This window comes from Perca fluviatilis, chromosome 23 (genome assembly GCF_010015445.1).
Source record: "Perca fluviatilis chromosome 23, GENO_Pfluv_1.0, whole genome shotgun sequence".
NCBI lineage: Eukaryota > Metazoa > Chordata > Actinopteri > Perciformes > Percidae > Perca > Perca fluviatilis.
In genome coordinates, this window is record NC_053134.1 from 4,913,850 (window position 1) to 4,934,135 (window position 20,286).

Consider the following 20,286-nt stretch of genomic DNA (forward strand, 5'->3'; position numbering starts at 1 on the left):
GCTGTCAGACAGCCCTTTATTAGGCCGTTATCTCTGCTCTCTGAAAGGCAACAGACTCCTTTCAAAGACAAAAACAATACTTTACCTCAGGGGAACACGGGAGTTGCTGCTCTACCGCTGCCTGGATCAGTTAGTTTGTGTTAATGTATGACTTTGGTGAATCCGAACTAAACATTTAAAACACCAAAGTCACACATTAACACAAACTGACTGATGGAGGCAGCGGTAGAGCAGCAACTCCCGTGTTCTACGAGGTAAAATGACTGTCTGGTGGCTTTGAAGAGAGCAGAGATAATGGCGTCGTAAAGGGCTGTCTGACAGCAAGGTGAAGCGCTGAAAATATTCGAAATATAGCGTCCACTTAAACTGATATAGATGTTTTTGTTGTCTAAAACACATTTAGCTGCAGCCCCCGTCTACAGCAGGACGCTGCTTAGCTTCCGTGTCGGTACTCCTGTCTGCTTCTCCAAACTGGGGGCGTGCCGACTGCCATCTACTGTAGCTAACACACTGACTATGGAGAAGTAGCTCATACAACCACACTTATATATATATATATATATATATATATATATATATATATATATATATATATATATATACACACACACATATATATATACACATATATATATATACACACACACATATATATATACACACACACATATATATATATATACTTAAATATCCAAACTATCCCTTTAAGCTGTAGTCCGACCAAATTAACTAGTAAGACTAGTTCATCACATGAACAGAAAGCGTTTTGTTCTTGTGGATTTTTCCTCCATCTTTCAAAGGGTTAAAATAACTTGGAAAAGTGAACCAGTTGCGTTAGACTCTGACTGCACAGGACTAACTTAAGCATTTACAGTATATAAAATATAAAACAGTATTCAACTTTGAACTCTAACCTGTTGTTGCTCCTGCCGTCCTGCCCGTACAGGAAGTGCTCCTGGCTGACAGTGATGTAATGAGTTGGGAGCTGCTCCGATTGGTTCTTGGTGATAGTAACCACGGGGTAGCCCATTTGTAGAGTCCACCTGTCCATCATCTGTCCAATGTCGATGTCGCGCCCCTCTGAACGCATGGCCTGGAAAAAAACAACACATGAATAATCATCAATCACAAATGATTCAATGACTATTATTATAGCAGATTATCATATATCATCAGTAAACAGGTTGATCAATATATAGTTCAACATCACTTAATTTGAGAAAAAAACTGACTCTCCGGTAATTGGGGCTCTGATTGGCTGGCAGCTCATTAAAGAGTAGTCTCAGTTTAACAAACATCAATAACGAAGATTAATCTAATCAAATAGACACCTTTTCCACAAGCTTCCTGTGTGTAGGACAAACAAGAGAAACAGGCGTTGCCTCCACTTCCTCAGTCACGGTACCATGGAAACGGGACTTTTCCTCGCCTGTCTCATCAAGTCGGTCTTAACGAGCGTCTCTCCGGCCTTCATTAGAACTGCTACGTTAAATAATTAACAGCTTCCGTCAGTCTGGCTTTATCCCCAAAGAGCCGAATGTGGAAGACGTTACAGGTTTTAACTCCTGCTGCGGAGCAAGGCACTGACACTTCACTGTGAGAAGTGGTACTGCTCTGCCCCGAAGCCTTTGAGCCAGGGGAGGATAGGTGGTTCAAAAGCCAGACGGCTAAACAGAGCGTTACCTGAGACAGTTTGCTCCACAGGTCGTCTCTGGCTGCGTTGCTGTACATGTGACTCAGCAGATAATCCTGAAAACAAAAACAGAAGAGATCAGAGCTTAAACAAACCATGTGACAGGAAATGACATCATTTCGTCGACTGTGGTTGACACAACCTTCAGCTGTGTCTCTATTGGCTATAAAATGTCTTACGCACCAAATACCATATCTGACTATAATAACTATTTATTGTAATGTAACTCAATATACATTTTGAAGGAAACCACTTTAATGCATCAATAAATACAATCCTGTAATATAATATATAGGATTCTAAAATGGGCCACTATGCAAATAAGTACTTTTACTTTTGTTACTTAAGTGTAAGCTGATACATTAAACAGCATAACAGGACTTTTACTTGTACAAAGTATCTCTACACTGCAGTATTACTACTTTTACTGAAGTAAAAAATAAGAACAAATTCTATTGTTCAATAACCTATAATGTGATACAGCTGTAGTGTTTTGGAGCAACATGTTGACAGTGAACATAATCTGGGCATAAGAACATTTCCTCCCATATAAATATTACGTAACAATTGCAAATTTGATGCATATGTATGAGAGGGTTGTATAAGTGACATTTCCTCAGTGAATCAATAGCCCCTTTCACACAGTACAAAGTCTGTTATGTCCGACTGAGCCCATGTGCATATATAGCAGGTCATTGTCCGGAGAATTCTCAGCGAGTGAGTGGGCATTTCACCATCAACACGCGCGTTCTTCACTGGAAGAAAACGAGCCTCCGAGGGTGAAGTAGAAGGGTGATTTACACGAACACGCCGGTAAGGGGCTGTAATCGTTAGACAAATTTAAGAATGGCTCGGTTTTTTATGATCGTATTACAAACCTTGGGTTAAATCAGCGTCATGTCCTGCCTCCCGCACGCTCTACCCAGGCGCCACCCCTCGACTAAACGGAGTATTTCCAGTAAGTAAGAACGTGTCTGACATGGACAATTTCCTGCTGTGTGCTACATGTGAAAAAGGGGAAACTTCCGACTATGATCTGACCCGATTCATCAGACACTGTCCGAAATTCATATGAGGAAACGGCAAATGGGAGTGAACACCGGAAATAAACATTTCAGAGCATCTAAAAGTATTTGAAATTATGAATTTAAGTCGCAGTGACACGACAAGCCAGTAGTGCTGAGTGTCTGTGTTGAGTCTAAAGGGCTTTGAGCGCAATCCCTGCTCTGACTTCAAACTCTATCTTATACTTTCTAAGCTAATGAACGAGGTGAAGCCTCAAAAGCTCCCACAGAGAGTGTCACTGGTGCGGCAGCTTCACTTTCAACCTGTAAATCATCAATGGCGCTTGTGTCTGGTTTCATCCCTGTCTGCTTCCAATAGCAGGTAGAAAAGTCATTTCCACCGCACTGGATTGGGCTTAAAAAAAAAGCTCAGGGAGGTTGGTGGATGGCTGGGTTTATAATAAAACTAGAAACGGCAGGAAGGTGAAAGATAACACAGAACACCTGCAGAGAAAGAGCTCTAATCTGCTTCTCTGTGATATAGAAGATTCTTCACAGTCAGGTGACATTGTGGATGGAGGTTGATAAGGCAAGAAGAAGCTCTTCATTGGACCAAGATGACACGCATGATAACAACGCTGAGAGTGTGTGTGTGGCTTTGATAAGTATGACTCTCTCAGCTTCACTAAATCTGACATGACCAGAGATAAAACACCTCCACACACACACACACACACACACACACACACACACACACACACACACACACACACACACACACACACACACACACACACACACACACACACACACACACACACACAGATCCCGATTCCAATACAAAAACAGGTTTAGCAGCACGATACACCTCAACCAAACTGATAACAAGCGTCATTTAAAGGGACAGTTCACCCCCAAATTAAAAATACATATTTTCCCTCTTACCTGTAGTGTTATTTATTAGTGTAGATAGTTTTGGTGTAAGTTGCCCAGTGTGCGAGATATCAGCCGTAGAGATGTCTGCCTTCTCTCCAATATAATGAAACTAAATGGCACTCGGCTTCTGGAGCTCAAAGCACCAAAAAAAAGATACATTTGAAAAACTCAACAGCAATGTCTCTTTCCAGAAATGATGACATGGTTACTCAAGACAATCCACAGACCTGGTTGTTACCAGATTCATGTAGGAACTATTTAGGGAAGCGTACTCACGGACAAAGAACAGACCTTAGTGTGGACTTTCAGATGTGAAAAGGCCCTAATAGCCATCCCCTTCAGTAACTAATTCACACATTTTCTTGTTAGAAAAGTGTTGTATGTTTTGGCTAAATCATCTAATTAGAGTGTTTTATTTGCAGAATAAATATGAAGATGTTTTTCATGCAGCTGAGGACTAAACCTAATGCTCTTATTAGGTAGTGTGTGTGTGGTGTAAGGAACAGCATATTGTATTTTGACCTGCAAAACACACACACACACAGTATTCTCTGCTGCTGGATCAGCAGAGTTTTTATATAGAATGTGGTTCTCACTGTTCCAGATCACTAACAGTTTCTGCGGGAAAATCAGGGGGGAGAGAGAGAGAGAGAGAGAGAGAGAGAGAGAGAGAGAGAGAGAGAGAGAGAGAGAGAGAGAGAGAGAGAGAGAGAGAGAGAGAGAGTGTGTGTGTGTGTGTGTGTAGGGGATTCATACATATTTCTGGGACTGTATTCAGAACAAAAACTCTATTTAACCCACTTTCACCTTACATCATATGACATCATTTTTTACAGTAACTTCCAACTGATTTTCTTCCAATTTTGTGGATAAAAAAGTGCTTGTTTTTTTGCTTCGAACCTTAAGTTTATTTTCATTTTATTGCTGCTCAGAAGACATTAACATTAACCAGTGTGGACCTTCAGACAGCCAGTTATAGCAGCCACATGCAGCTGAACGATAAATAATGCAGCGTGCTCTGTAACTAACACCACTGATGTTGTTATCTACTCTACTGTATCTTTTAGTGGTTTGAGCCTCCAGAGTAAAACACACTATCAATATAAAGCTGATTTGCAAAGGAACATAAAAATATGTCCCCTCAAATGACTTCTCGCTTTCTCTTCGATTCATGTTTCATCACTTTGTACAACAGCCAGTGCTGCTTTTCTCCACCACCGATCAATTTATTGAATTGTACTTTGAACTGGTCCCTAAGTCAACTGCAGCGGAGCTAAAAAAAAAAATAATTCCAAGGAATTCATGGCACCTAATTAAACAGAAATTGATTTTTTTCATGTTCTGCTGTCACTTTGCAAACACACCCTACACCTCTGAAACCCACCGCCTTCGGGAGGTGTTGATTCTTTTAAGGGGGGATATGGATGTTTTAGTAGAGGAAGTTGGGGGAGTTTCAATTAGATTCAACTTTATTGTCAAGTACAAGTACTGAGACAATGAAATGCAGTCTAGCATCTAACCAGAAGTGCAAAAGGCAGTAGTGCAGAGGCACTATGGGAGTAGGGATAAAGGGATGGATGTAAATACACTAAGATTTACATTATTAAAATTCATATTCTACAATTGAAAATGTGCACTTGTGGATACTTTATAGTCTCATTCCAGTATCTCCAGTAAAAATAATTTAGGCCAACCATTAATCAATGACCCACCAGACTTTTACTCCTGGCAGTGTGGAATTACAGCTGAATAAATAATATATTGGAATATATACAATATATATACAGTGATCAGATGACTCCCAGTGAATTATAATTTAGTTTTACAGCAGAAAAAAGTAGCAGAACTTCCTCTCAAACTGCCCCTGAAGCCAAATCCACTTACTCGGTGTACATCTGTAGAGTGTTTTTGTTTGCAGAATGAAGGAAGATGTTTTTCATGCAGCTGAGGACTGAACCTAATGCTCTTATTAGGTAGTGTGGTGTAAGGTTCTGCATATTGTATTTATGCCTGTACCCCCCCCGCCCCACACACACACACAGCTTCTGTCTGAATCCAAGTGACAACCAATTTTAAAACCAAACTTGAGCTCTCCCTGTTGTCCTCAGATATATGAACCTCTGTATAAACAGCTGGACCTGCAGGGCGACACAAACTTACGTTAAGTCCTTTCTGGAAGAGCGTCTGTCCCATCACGTTAGCCAGCATCCGGATCAACGCTGCCCCCTATAGACAGCAGAGAAACACACTTTCAGACAACAACAAATCACAATTGTGAACGTGACAGACACTAATCAATTAATAGCATTGTAACTGTTGTGATCAGTGGATCAGTCTTGATCTTTCGAGCACAGTTAAACTTGGTGAACTTTGACACGCACATTGACCAATTGCAGACTACTAGTGACCAAGTGCTGACTACTAGAGGGAACAACGAGCTGGAGAGTCCAAAATGGAGTAAACTATCATAATAGCCACAGAGCTAGCGCGGCCCACTACCTTAGCAGGTCATTGTGGCTAAAATGTTACTAGGCAGCTAGCATGTTACCCTTTAGCTCACAAGGCACATCGGCTCGCCAAGTAATCCTAAAGTTCTCACTGGGTCACCATATTTCATTAGAATTAATGAATTCATGAGATCGGCCCTTACTTTTTTGTAGGCAATCCAGTCAAAAACTCGGTCGATGTCTGTCGCCTGCTCCACTTCCTGGGAGATTGGGTGGGAGGAACGTAAGCCATCCAATAGCATCACCTCATGGAGGACATCAGTCAGGAAGCGTTGCTTCTCCTGAAAAAAAAAGAAAATTTGTTTTTGTCACTTATGGGGACATTGTATTTACACTCATTCTCTGGAGGCTGACCATAACTCCTAACCACGACATGTCTTGCCAACATTGAACCAAATCTGGAACCTAACCTCTTGATTCTAACCATTAAATCACATCCTAGGTGAGCCAGATGCTTGTCCTCATATGGTAGGCGAGTCCCCACAATGTCGACGACTGACCTACTGGATGCTTGTCCCCATGTGGTAGGTGAGTCTCCACAATTTTAAAAGACTCACCTACCAGATGACCACAATGTTGGTGACTCACCTCCCGGATGCTTGTCTCAGTGATTTTTGGGATCTGGATTTTGTTTCGTTTTCTTCCAGCTCAGCTTATAACATTATCAAATTATGATGGCACGGTGAAGTTAGCCTTTGACCTTTTGGATATGAAATGTCATCACTTCATCATTTTATCCTATAGACTTGTTCGGCATTATGGGGAATGCCCACTAAAACGTTATTTCCATTTATGCCGTGGGGGAAAACAAACCATTCAAATGAATGAGCGTAGACCTTGTTAGCAGTTTATATTTACTCTGTCATATTTACGATCTTTTTTTTTTCTCCCTTGGTACAATGCCAAAAAGTGTGTGGCGTTCTGCGCCTCTTATAAGTAAAAAAAAAAAAATATAAATCCTGATTTTAAGTTTTATATACTGCCAAATAGATAGACGGAGCCGGTGTTGAAACCACTAACGTCGCTGCTACAGTCCAAATGCTAACATTTAAATGGAATTTATTCAACATGCTAACAAATACTAGTCTTTAATGTTATAGCTTTAATGAATGTGTGATAACAATAGACTGTTTGATGACCCTGGGATAACGTTACTGATAATACAGTCAGATTGAATCATCTAAGATTAGCTAATGGTTAACGTTAGCGGTCTCTTACCTGGAGACTGCATCAGGTAGCTAACGTTAACAAAAAGAGGTGTCGGGAAACGACAGCTCTGGCCATTACGTAGGGTCGTTTGTCCAGTCACATATAATGTACGGACAATCCGACTAAGTTTATTTTATATGCTCTGTCAAGCGGCGAAAGTGCTTTGAGTGGTCCATACTGGGTTCCGGAAGGGAAAATTCCATAAATTTTCTCCACAAGGATTTTCATTATTAGCCATAATGTCTAAACCATTGAAGAGAGACGTACTACCAGCTACGAGATTGTGAAACGAAAAACGGCCCTGTAGAAGCCAGAAGTCCGTATGAAATCAACCTAGGTTGTATTCGTGATGTTATGACTCAGTACTACACAACCCACAATCCTAAGCGTAAACCGCAATGTCTGTAACTGGTGAAGCTCGCTGTCACCATGGAAATGTTTACTGCACCCACGAACAGCTAGTGAGCTGCTACAAATAAAGTCTATGATCCTTTATGTACACAGTCTTGTACCTTAGCCTTTTTTCCATTTTCAAAATTTTTTAGCAGCAAATTTTTTTTTTAAATGCACGTCAAATGCACACCTTAAAGGGATACGCCACCGTTTGTTGAAAAGGGCTTATCACGGTCTCCCCTAGCTGTAGATAGGTTGGACAACACATTTTTTGTGCATGCATTGTTTACAACAATTATGTGTGCAACACCGGCAGCGCCACCGCTAGTTAGCTTAGCGTAGTGATATAGAATCCTATGTTGCCGGTTAGCATGTTGTGAGTAAAAGTGAGCCAACAAAAGACAAAAAAAACAACCTAATTACTTGCACTGAGACAAAAAATGCGTTGGAACACCTATCTACAGCCAGGGTAGACCGTGATAAGCCCTATTTCAACAAACGGTGGCGTATTCCTTTAACTCTAAAAATATGGGACTCCGATATCTGCTTCCATTTGGGAGGTGAGTCCCCACAGGGTGATTAATACCCTTTCAGTGATCTTTTGGATTCTATTGTTTGCTTTGGCTTTCTTCCAGCTCAGCTTTCGACAGACTCCAGTTAAATGATTTAGTTTGGCAAAACAAAGTTGATCAACAAAGTGTCATTTAGTGAAACAGTTGGTTCAGTAAACACAAGTTTAATTGTGAAATTAATCTGGCTAATGTTTGCTGTAATCTTTTTCTCTTCTTGTTTTCTTCTTCTATTCATCATCCCAGCTTTATCCACTAGTTTCCTTTCTCTTCTTACTACCTTACCTCATCGTTTCACCTATTCATCCGTTTACTTATTACATCTTGTAATTTTCTCTACATTGCACTACTTCCTCTAATTTTTCTCCTCCTCCGTTCGTTTAACATCCTCTACTTCTTTCCTCCATGTTTCCTCTCCTTGTTTATTGTCCGTCTTTCCTCTTTGTTTCCTCTCATTACTCCTTCTTGTGTTTCCTCTCTTCTCCTCCCTTTACTCTCCTAGTTTCAGGGTTTTAATAGACATCTGCAAACATGTTGAGCTGTAACGAGCTGTCAGAATTACCCCTGGGATCAGAGAAGTGCGGCTCTGTCTAATTCATGGATTACAGTGTTTACTATGGAGATTTGGGTTTAATGAACATCCATCTTGTTAAGCAATAGAATTGTTGGCTTATTAAGTTTTTGTCGTTAATGAACTGAATGAACAGAAAGTTTAAACATTGATAATCATATTATTAAGAGTATCTGCTGGGACATTCTTTGTCCAATGTGGCTCTGTGCATGGATTAAAGTTGTTCATTAAGTAGGTTTGGTTTTAATGAATCTACATCTAGTTAAACAAAAGTTTCTCGAGATATTACATTTTTAATGAACATTAGAATCAACTGGAGTGTCATGACATGGTGTGAGACATGGCTTTGTTGACTTGACATGAAATATTCATCTTCTTAAACAATATACATTAAATTATTCTTTATTTAAGAATACAAACAAAGTGTTGGCAGTTATGTTTGCATTGTCCATGAAGCTAAATAGCAATGTCCAATGGTGTCAGAGGGAAGTTTAATGTCAGCAAATATACAGTAGCAGCCATCTAAAATTGTTGGCCTGGCTGCGACGGGGTCCCGGCTGGTCCCTGCTGGATCCCTACTCTGCAATTGGTATGTGATCCTACCTTGATGACGTAGTGAAGGCAGCGGTGCCTCATAACGCCCCACCCCCACCCCCAGCACCATGTAAGGAAACCAGTTTTATTGTTTTATCTTGCCACCACGAGGAGCAGTGTGACTTCTGTAGTGTGACCCTTTTACTTTAAAGGAGAAATCTGAACCTAGGAGTTAACACATGTGTACCGAGTCGACCGTTCTCTGGGATATGTTTTCATGCTAATCGAATGTGACCAGTTTTAGCGCAAACCGCTAATTAGCTTATGACGCTAGTCGTGGGGGCACTGGTAAAGTAAAAAGAAATCGCTATTTCTACACCACTAATAAGGCTCAAAATAGCACCACACTTCCACGGTAGCATAAGGAGGGTCTCTACATGTAAACCGAAGCATTGAGAACTTTGAAAGTGTACAGACAGTTTATTAAAAACATAGTTTAGAAAGACAGTACCGTTCACCGTTCACATAAATAGGCTGGCACCATCTTGGGAAAACGACGAACGCCGTGCTTGAGCTACGTATGTTACTGGTTACTGGTTGCACGGCGTTCGTCGTTCGACTGACCTGCATGTATACATGAACGGTACTGTCTTTATAAACTATCTTTTTAATCCCTAGGGTCCCTACATGTAAACCGAAGCATTGAGAACTTTGTAAGTGTACTATTGGGACCCTCATTAGGCTACCGTTGAAGTGTGGTGCTATTGTGAGCCTTATTAGTGGTGTAGAAATAGCAATTTACCCTCTGCCCGAAGGCTAGCGTTATAAGCTAATTAGCGGTTTGCGCTAAAACTGATCACATTCGATTAACATGAAAACATATCCCAGAGAACGGTCGACTCGGTACAAATGTGTTATTAACCCCTAGGTTCATTTTGCGCTGGAGTTCTCCTTTAAGTCTGCCCATTGCCGCTGGACCTTGTGCGCCTGCAATCAGATATTCTGCTCATATTTGAAGTGTATGAGGAAGCGCTTCCCACACAGAAAATACCTTTAGTGAAGTGCTTGTTATTATCATATCACGAGGTCATGGGCATGTTATGATTAAGCTTTGTTTAAAACCCTGATACATGTTGATTGTATGCATTAACTAACACAAAACATAGCTTATTGATTAAATATAGAGACTGAATGAGACAGACCTCTAGTTGCTGATTAGGTCTTCTGTTCTGAAAGCCAAGAGATCAACAGAACTGCTTCAAAACTAAAAGCAATACAGGGGGAAATTAATTACATACAATAAGAAACAGGCAAGGCAGACAAGGCATATAATTTACCTGGAAATAGAGTATCTGACACGCCGTGACACGAATGTGTTGTACACAGAGTTTACATTTTTTTTTAAAGTTTCCCCTAACTCAATAACAACAACAAAAACTAGAGTATATTGTGGTTACTTTTGCCAGTGTGCTGCTTATCTTCGCAGGTAAAACACACTTTAGATTAATAGAGAAGATTATAATGCATTTTGGGACAATAATTTCTGGGGCAGGTCTATTCAGTCATTACAATCAAATCTGCAAAGCAACAGAACGTACTGTGTCATGACACGTCTATTCGGCCATGTACAAGCCAATGCTAATGATGTTTGGGCTCAAGTGTGATATCCAGAGGAGGAAACCGCCTTTCACAGGTTATGGTGGTTTAAGTAAGAATAAGACACACTGTTTATTAATTGCTTAATTTGCAGTTATTTCTCATATTCTTTCACATGTGCAGCTGTAGCTGATTCAGAACGTTGCTGCTCGAGTCTTCACTAAGACCAAGAAAGTGGATCACATCACTCCAGTACTGAAGTCTCTACACTGGCTTCCAGTGCCTCAAAGAATTTATTTCAAAATACTTTTGCTGGTTTATAAATCACTAAACAGTTTAGGGCCAAAATACATTTCTGATCTGTTACTACATTATGACCCACCCAGACCTCTCAGGTCGTCTGGGACAGGTCTACTTGTTGAGTCAGAACTAAACAGGGGGAAGCAGCATTCAGTTTTTATGCTCCACATATCTGGAACAAACTCCCAGAAAACTGCAGGTCCGCAGCAACTCTCAGTTCTTTTAATCAAAGCTAAAGACCTATCTTTTTGATGTTGCCTTTCTTTAAATAACTGTTCATTTGTTATACTGAAGTTGCATTGATGACTCTGTATGACACTCGATAACTGCTCTTTGTTTAATTTCTTATACTGAACTGTAACGTTTATTCGTGTATTTTATCTCTTAGTTCTTTAAATTCTTATACTGCACTGTCAATTTTATTCTTGTCTTTTAATGTTTTAATAAGTTTTTTAATCATTTTCTAACTGCTCTTTAATGTTTTATGTAAAGCACTTTGAATTGCCCTGTTGCTGAAATGTGCTATACAAATAAAGCTGCCTTGCCTTGTTCTTTCTTAATAATTGCAATTTATATTGTATTGTTTGTGAACCTATGTTTAGTTATTGTCTGTGTGAAATTGGGTCAGATTCTCAAAGACAGGGCTGTGACATGGTCCTGGTGTTTGCAGTGTAATGCGTGTTACATTAGAAGACCGAAGATAAAGCTCCGAACACACCATTAGCATTAGTGTATCTCTTTGTTTGCACTCTATGGGCCATTGGTGTGCCATCCTTACAGGTCCCCCAGCCCCCGCAGTCTAGACCGTCACACTGAGTGAAAGGGCCTTTGTAACACTGAGTACAAATTCAGCGTAGAGCCCAAACACAGCACTTAATTTTTTTCTGTTTTTACTTTATCTTGATATTATTATCTCATTCATTACACAAAATAAGCATTAGGGCAGTTTACCTGCCAAACCCTGTAAACTGATGAAAGACAGTAAAAAGGACCTTTCGTTTACATTCACGAAAAAAAAAAGTGTTTAAGAGGCAAACAATCTTTGGAAAGGAAAATTAACACCTTTAATATTTAATTGGCAGCCAGTGTTGCCAGATCTCGTGAGAGAAACATGCAATCAGGTCTACAGAAACAAGCCCAAAAGCAGCAACTTTGCTCTCCAAAAAATACAAATAATTTATTTTGTATTTCATAAGAAACCATTTCAAATATACTGTAGATTGAATTTTTTTATTTTTAAAGAAGTTGAACAAAACCAACTGGTCAACAAAAATGAGGAATAAATTAATGAATGAATAAAAATGAAAGTAAAGAAGTTGCATTATGACAAACTGGCCGAGTAATTATCTCAGTGAAGCCTTCAGCTTGTCTTGTTTTAAGACTCCAATGTCCGTAAACTTCATTGACAACAACGGTGCTGCGTGTCTTTTTATGATTATCAGTGCTGGCATGTCGAACAAGATCTTCATGGTGTGCACGTATTTCACACGTACACAATCTGCATACTGCCTTTGGATCGTGCCCCACTTCAGGTTGAATCCTTTTAATCTTTTAATCCACTTTTCTCCTACTCTTTGTTGTATTTATTTCCCATATTTCACCCACTGAATATTTCATGTCCCTGGCATTGTTAGCAAAGTATAAATAAACTCCATCAATGTGTCACTGCCTGATTGTCAGACACCTGTGTTTATGGAGGAAAGGGGCAGAGGGATCGGGCTTGTGGACGGATCCTGCGACCGGACAAACTAGACATAAAGGGAGCAAGCCCAAATAAGCAAATAGACTTTAGAAACAAGCCCCAAAAGCCGCAACCACCAATATTTGTAAGCGACTTTACAGAAAAACAAGCCCAAAGTCGATTATAATAAGCAGACTGCAGCTTCTCAGGGTCCACAGCTCAAAACGAGTTTACAAGTTAGATGAACACAACAGAAGGGGGCGGGGCAGACTGGTGGTAAGCTGCTGGTGTAGCCGACAGGCTCGAATCTTATTGGTTAGACTACCTGTGGCATACTTGAGCCAATCGCAAAAGCTTACTGAAGAACACCCACTTTGTGTGCTTTATAAGTGTGCATAAACTGGCCCCTGCAATAAGCAAGCTGTGGATCGCCACAGACGGCAGCAGAGATGACGCACATCAACAGGGAGAGGTCCCGACAGATTCGTCTCATGCGGGCAAGTGGAAAATCAGCACACGAGATCCAGCAACATTTTACAAGCCTGGGCATCGCCGTGTCGCTGAGGACTGTGAGATATCACTTCAAGGAGAGACAACCGCGCCGCTCATGTCCGAGAAAACTGCATCAGTAAGTCTCACCATACTGGAGCTCTATAACAGTCTCTGAAACAGCTGGAAACTTCTTGGTGTATGAAATGGGTTCCTTTGTCTAAAGTTTTTTCCCCCCCTGACTTTCACAGTAATATACTGACCGCCATTGACGAGGTGACAAAGAGCAGCATTAAGATGAAGGGCCAAGCTTTACAGCAGAAAATTGAAGCAGATTTTGGTGTTCAACTTAGCCTGACCAGCGTTCGCCGTGCCCGCAGGAATCTTGGGTGGAAATTTGGAAAGAACAGCTTCTGCCCGATTACAAAAGAGCTCAACAAAGAGGCAAGGCTCAGACAGGCTGTTCAGTGGCTCGAGGCTGGGGAGACGTGGCATGACGTGCTGTTTACGGACGTAACGACAGTAACTCTGGAGCACCACACCCAGCTTGGTTCCTACATGAAAGGCCAACCTGTTGCCAGGGTTAGGGTTAGACCAAAGCCCAAACACTCCGTTAAGCTCTATGTCTGGGGAATGATTTCACGACACGGTGCAGGTCCTCTGGTCATCTTTGAAAGAAGCATGGACAGACATTATTTTGAGAACGCCATCATCAAAGGAGTTGCAGCACCATACGTCAGAGGGCATTTTGGGTCCGATCATCGCTTCTTCCAGGACAATGATCCAAGGCACACAGCTGCTGCAGCTTGCATTGCATCTGAGGGAATAAACTGGGTGAGGACTCCGCCAGAGTCACCGGATTTGAACCCCATCAAGCTTGTTTGGCTCTCAATGAAAGACTTCATCCGAAATGAGGTTAAGCCTCGCACAAGACAGGAGCTTGTCCGGGCCATCGAGGTCTTTTGGGACATAAAACTGACCCAAGACTTCTGTAACAAAGTTATTACAGGCTTGTCAGACGTACAGAGACTGATTGTGAAGAACAAAGGAGGGCCTAGTGGACAGTGAGTAAAACAACAATCAACACAAATTGTCATTTTTATGTAATCTCATTTCATATTTTGCTTGAAAAATAAACACTACTTTTTAAAAATCATTCCTCTGCGGTGTTTTTCTGTCTTTCACAAATCACTGTGTGTTGGTTCAGGTTGGCTTCCTCTTAAAATGAGTGTAAGACATTTTCACCTCTCTTCAGCTTGAATAGGAGGCTGAAAGGTGAAAATTTCAGCCAATCAAGTGGCTCTTCAGCTACTTTAAAATTCGTATGTTGTTTCGTAAATGGAGAAGGCAAAGTCATTTTGTCGCCATTAATGCAGTAGGGAGCATTTCACAGTTGTAAACATAAACATACTAATGGCCCCAAGTTGATTTCCTGTCACAGTGTATGTGAATGACATCAACTGACAGGAAGTAAACAAGGGGCCAGGCTGTGGCCTAGCAATGAAATTCCATTGAAAAGGTCTATTAAAGGAAATAGAGATTACTTTCTTCAAAGCCAGCATTATATGTCCGGAAACCAGGCTTCATACAAATGGTATCCAGGATATTAGTCCAATATTTGGACTAAGGTCCAAATATTTCTTTCTTTCCCTGATCTATGCGCATTTTAAGACCTTTTTTTAGATCATGTTATAGAAATGTGTCTGAAACAGAACAGAAAATGTGTGTTATATAATAAATACTATATTATTATTTTACTTTTGCTAGGTTTGTAGGGGAACTATAAATTCCATTATATTGCTAACATGGTTATTACATTGTTTGAACTGGATCAGAAAGGTCTATATGTTTAACAGCACAGAAGGGAGACAATACAAATGTCCGGGCCTCGGTGTCCTTAATGGTAGATACGGCCATGGATACAATGTCTTGAAAGTTTGGAAAATGCTTAATTTTAACAGTTATGTTTTCAAGGTTAGGAAAATGCTTAAATCGAAATATAATGTAATGTAAACCAAAAAACTTTTAGAGGCCCTGAACAACCACACAGGTGTTTATGGTTCATGTGGCTGATTGGACCTTTTCCAGGACTGTGTGGGTGTGGATAAACATCTATCTATATGGGGATTGACATCTTCCTGAGTCCACTGTTAGTGCTGTTGTATGTGTTAGGGCGGGACAAAGGACGCCTTTGTCACCCTTATTGGTAGAAAGATTCTGTGACCTAATAAGTTCCCATTAAAGCTCCGGCCCACCTTCAACCTAAAAAGAGTCTAATCAGGAATAACTGAAAACACCTGTGTGGGTGTTCAGGGGCTTTAAAATAACAGAAATGGAACAATCCATTGTCCCCTGGCTTCACACGCTCAATGGTGTTTTAAGCCCCCAACGTCTCCTTCCAGGCAGCGCTGCGACTGTTGACTTCAAGGCACCTAACCCTAACCATTGCCTAATCCTAGTGCCTCAGGCAGCGCTGCCTGGAAGGAGACGTTGGGGGCATAAAACACCGATACACACGTCACACAACAGACGCGGATATGTAGTTAGTTCCTGTTGCAAATATTCTTCTGGGATAATGCGATTACTTTGTTCATTTGATCTTTTTCTTGTTTGAACAGATACAGGTATTGCTGTACTCTGTGTCATACGCAAACATGTAAACAGTTTTTTTTAAATTATATATATTATATATTATATATAAAAGGTCTGTTCTTTAACACCCTTAAAGATTCAAATAAGGAAAGTCCTTATCTTCATTCATAGCTCGATAAGTCCTCTGTTGATCCCTTACTCTGGAAATAAGCAAGCATTAAACAATCATGATCGACTGATGCAAATATAAACAGCTGGTGAAATAAACAGTGTCAATAAACGTTAAATGCTGTGGGTATAAATTAATTCTGTATTTTTTTTAATTATTATTTCTTGAATGCTTTTATAATTACAATGCAGCCTTTATCTTTAGTAAAGGCAAGATAGCTTTCTTGGATGCAAGTATCAGGATTCATGTTGGTTCAGTCACCTATGTGTAATCACATTTCTTTCGGGCCACATACAGCATGATCTTATACTTATTTATATTTGGAATCCAGGAGTGGGGCGAAAATGTTGTAGTGCAGATTGATACATGTGTTTTTTTTCTTGAAGTTCAAAGTCATAAATGTCACATAAAAAAAAGTCAGAAATCTCATGGTAAAATCAGGGTTCATGCTGTTAAAAATGTGAATAAGGACAACGAGACAAGCAACAAACATGATTGAATTTCAAGCATCTAGTGCTGGCCTATTTAACTGCCAGCTAATGGGCAAACTTCTGCTTACATTTAAATAATGTTTACCGGTGCTGTGATATAACTAAGATATGTCCCAATTTACCAAACTATGATGCGCTGTGCAATACATTTGTTTAAAATAAGTGTTTACCTTTGGGGTTATATCACTTGGTGTGTTGCAAAAACATACAATTAAGCAATTGGCCTATTTATGTTATGTTTTTGTTGATCAGGCTACTTTTGCAATGTAGCGAGATAAAAGTTTTGAAACTGTGGTGGCGCGTTTTATCAAGTGTACGTACATAAGCTCAGGGAAATGTCCGGCCACTGGGCCCTTAGCTTTCTGAAAATGTCCTGAAAAAAGACATACACACAAGCCAAAGCGTTTTTCTTCCCCCTCCCCCCTCCATCCCAGAATAGATAGGCGGTGTAGCCAACCAGGTCTGGCAATGCGAGACTATGGCCATGGTGATACTTGCAATTGAATGAATGGCGCTTGAATGGCTGTTTACTGTGGCGTCTAGACATGCTGTCAGGAAAGAAGAGGAGTAGGATTAACAAGCGTTTTTTTGTTGACGCGGCCCCCCCTAACCTTCCAGCCAGAGGCGCCTTCTTGGGGCAGCATTCTTTGGCTGACTGTCAATTAGGAAAGCATATTAACAAAATATGTGAAAGGGCTAAATAAATAAACTATGTGTCGGCGGTGTTTGGAAATAAATCCTTTCAGGGCTGACTAAATTCCTGGGGTGTTTTCTTGACCGATGGACTGATCCCTCTCAAAGCCTGTGCTCGAAGGATTGGGCAACTCCTGTGGGTAAAGACATGCGGAAGAAAGTTTTTACAAGTACACACACAACACACACACACACACACACACACACACACACACACACACACACACACACACACACACACACACACACACACACACACACACAGGTTAACAGGCTGAATCAGGTGACTCCACCACAAATTACACAATTAGTTAATTAGTTAAATGGCACATTTTGGATGAAACCAAAATGACTCTGTGAGAAAGAAAAAGAGAATCAGACTAAATGAGACATCAGCTAACAAAACTTTAAGTAACCTGGAAAAAACAAAATAAAAATCAAACTAAGCCATATAGCCATTATAAACCAAATAGACCCACATAGAAGAGACAGCTAATAGGCCAACAATAAGTGTAAGCACAAACACACAAACACACACACAAAAAAAAAAAAAAACACACACACACACAAAAAAATAGAAGGGAAAAAGGTTGATTTCAAATAGTAAAAGACTTTAATATTAAGAGGAGATGGGGGTTAGTAAATTTTATGTTATTATAATTAAATGATTTATATTAGAAGTTAATGGTTAAAATTAGTTAAACACAAACACACAAACACACACACACACACACACACACACACACACACACACACAAAGATGGAGGGAAGGGTTTTTTTAGAAAGTTTTTTATTTTTTTAGACTTTAAGTCACCGAGAGAGCGAGAGGGGTCAGCTGGAGCTGTATAGCCATTTACCATGACCCACATGAGAGCAACTAAGGCCAACATAGTGTAAACACAAACACACAAACACACACACACACACACACACACACCCCTGGAGAGAACAAGAGTGGGGTCCATGCTGTGGCCATAAACCAAATAGAAACAAAAGGGGAGCACAGGTAGAGGCCAGCAAAGGGGGCAACAGTGAACAAACACACAAACACAAACACACACACACAAAAACAAAAAAAAAAAAAAAAAAAAAAAAAAAAAAGGAGGGAGAAGGGGGGCGCGGCCCAGAAAAAGCGCCGGACCCCTTAAGCCGCCCCCCCCCCCCCACACCCCCCCCCCCCCCCACCCCCCCACCCCCCCCCCTCAGCGCCTTCCCCCCCCCCCACCACTCCTACACTCTCCTCCTATACTGTACTACCTTCCCTCTTTCCATTCTCCTTTTTCATTTCATAACCATTTAAACCTGATGACAGGTGTGTGTCTCTCTGTGTGTGTGAGTGTGTGTGCAACACACAAAAAAATCACACACCATATTTGGAACAACAACCAAAACAAGCGCCCCAACAAACAAACACAAAAGAAAACAAAAAAAACACAAAAACACCACTTTCACGAATCATTGCAACTAATTTGCAAAAGTACATAAATATATTTAATAAAAATTAACACTTTATTAAAATCTGGCAGGTATTGCACAAAAAAATAGAAAAAAAAAATAAACCCATTAATAAAACAAAAAGCGGCTCCCGAAAAAACACACACAATACAAATAATTAATAGAGATAACTAAAAGATAAGGAAATATAATACAAAAGAAGACAACAAATAGCTAACGGCGATGGAGGGGGGCGCACTATTACTAAATTGGTATTTTTTACTAACAAAATTCCCACTTTATTAAACTTTAAATGTCTCCTAAAAATATAACATGCAGTGGTTACCTGATATAATTGGTGATATGAACATAACATGACAGCAGAACTGTCACCACCCAGGGGGTGTTCTCATTAGGGTGGGGGCGCAAGCACATCAACTCAAAATTACTGCATAAGCAAATTTGCGGTGCTACTGACTATATTTTCTTTTGGAATGTAACAGCTACCTCACCTCCATATTCAAACCCCTTCCATTTCCATTTCCACTCTTCTCATTCCTTCTTCTTTCATTCATTCCATTCCTACTCTTTCCTTCTTCATTTATATACTAACCTGGGGGAAAGGGGTGTTACTGTAGTCATATTTTCTTGCCATGCTAGTTCTATTCCTCTTCTACTTACTAGCACACAAAATACAGCAAACAAGACTAACAGTAAAAAGAAACTTGCTAGTTTTATATAAACATTAATCCTACTTTCAAAAGACCAAATATTTTAGTTTTACTTTTATCCTGACTTTAGTTAATAGTTACTTTACAGATTAAGATTTTTGCACACAAAATACAGCAAAAGCAAGCTAACAATAAAAGAGCTAGTTTTTATAAGTTTTATTAATGCCTCTGCCGGATTATTTTTCACAACAAAGTCCGCGTAATGATTTCTACAGAGTAGGCGGCTACAATAACACTCTGCAGGAAAAAAAACACCAGCCAAAAACACAAAAAGCACAAAAAAACGAAACGGGACAACAGAAAAGAACGCAAAGAAAGCCCCGCCGCCTATTAAGGTCCATGTCCCCCAGCGCCATTCTATTTATCCTGAAAAAAACACAAAAAAAAAAAAAAAACAACAAAAGTAAAAAAAAAAAAATGGGTACACTGAAACACAACAAACCACTCTTTCAGACAAAATACACGTATGACATCATTCATAAAATGTGCATTGTCCAACAAAAAAAAAACAACAAACAACAAAAACCCAAAAAAACACAAAAAAACCACCACAACAAACCCCAAAAAAACCGTCAATCCCACTTTTTGTATGCCACAAAACACACAAAAAACTATATACCTCCAATAACAACTAACTCCTAAACCTTCCATCAAAAAATGTGGTAAAACACTACCACTTCTATCCAAAACTAAC

At 40.1% G+C, this 20,286-nt stretch overlaps 1 protein-coding gene across 5 annotated transcripts in view; it reads right to left on the reverse strand.

Annotated features, from left to right (window-relative positions):
- The window catches only part of LOC120553207 (thyrotropin-releasing hormone-degrading ectoenzyme-like), a 265,616-nt gene that overhangs the window by 86,997 nt on the left and 158,333 nt on the right, over positions 1-20,286 (reverse strand). For all 5 annotated transcript variants that reach the window (XM_039791371.1, XM_039791372.1, XM_039791373.1 and 2 more), the window contains 4 exons: positions 6,284-6,421; positions 5,794-5,859; positions 1,684-1,749; positions 915-1,093 (listed from right to left, as the gene is read on the reverse strand). In XM_039791371.1, the coding sequence (XP_039647305.1) occupies positions 915-1,093; positions 1,684-1,749; positions 5,794-5,859; positions 6,284-6,421 (449 nt within the window). The remainder of the gene's footprint in view (positions 1-914; positions 1,094-1,683; positions 1,750-5,793; positions 5,860-6,283; positions 6,422-20,286) is intronic.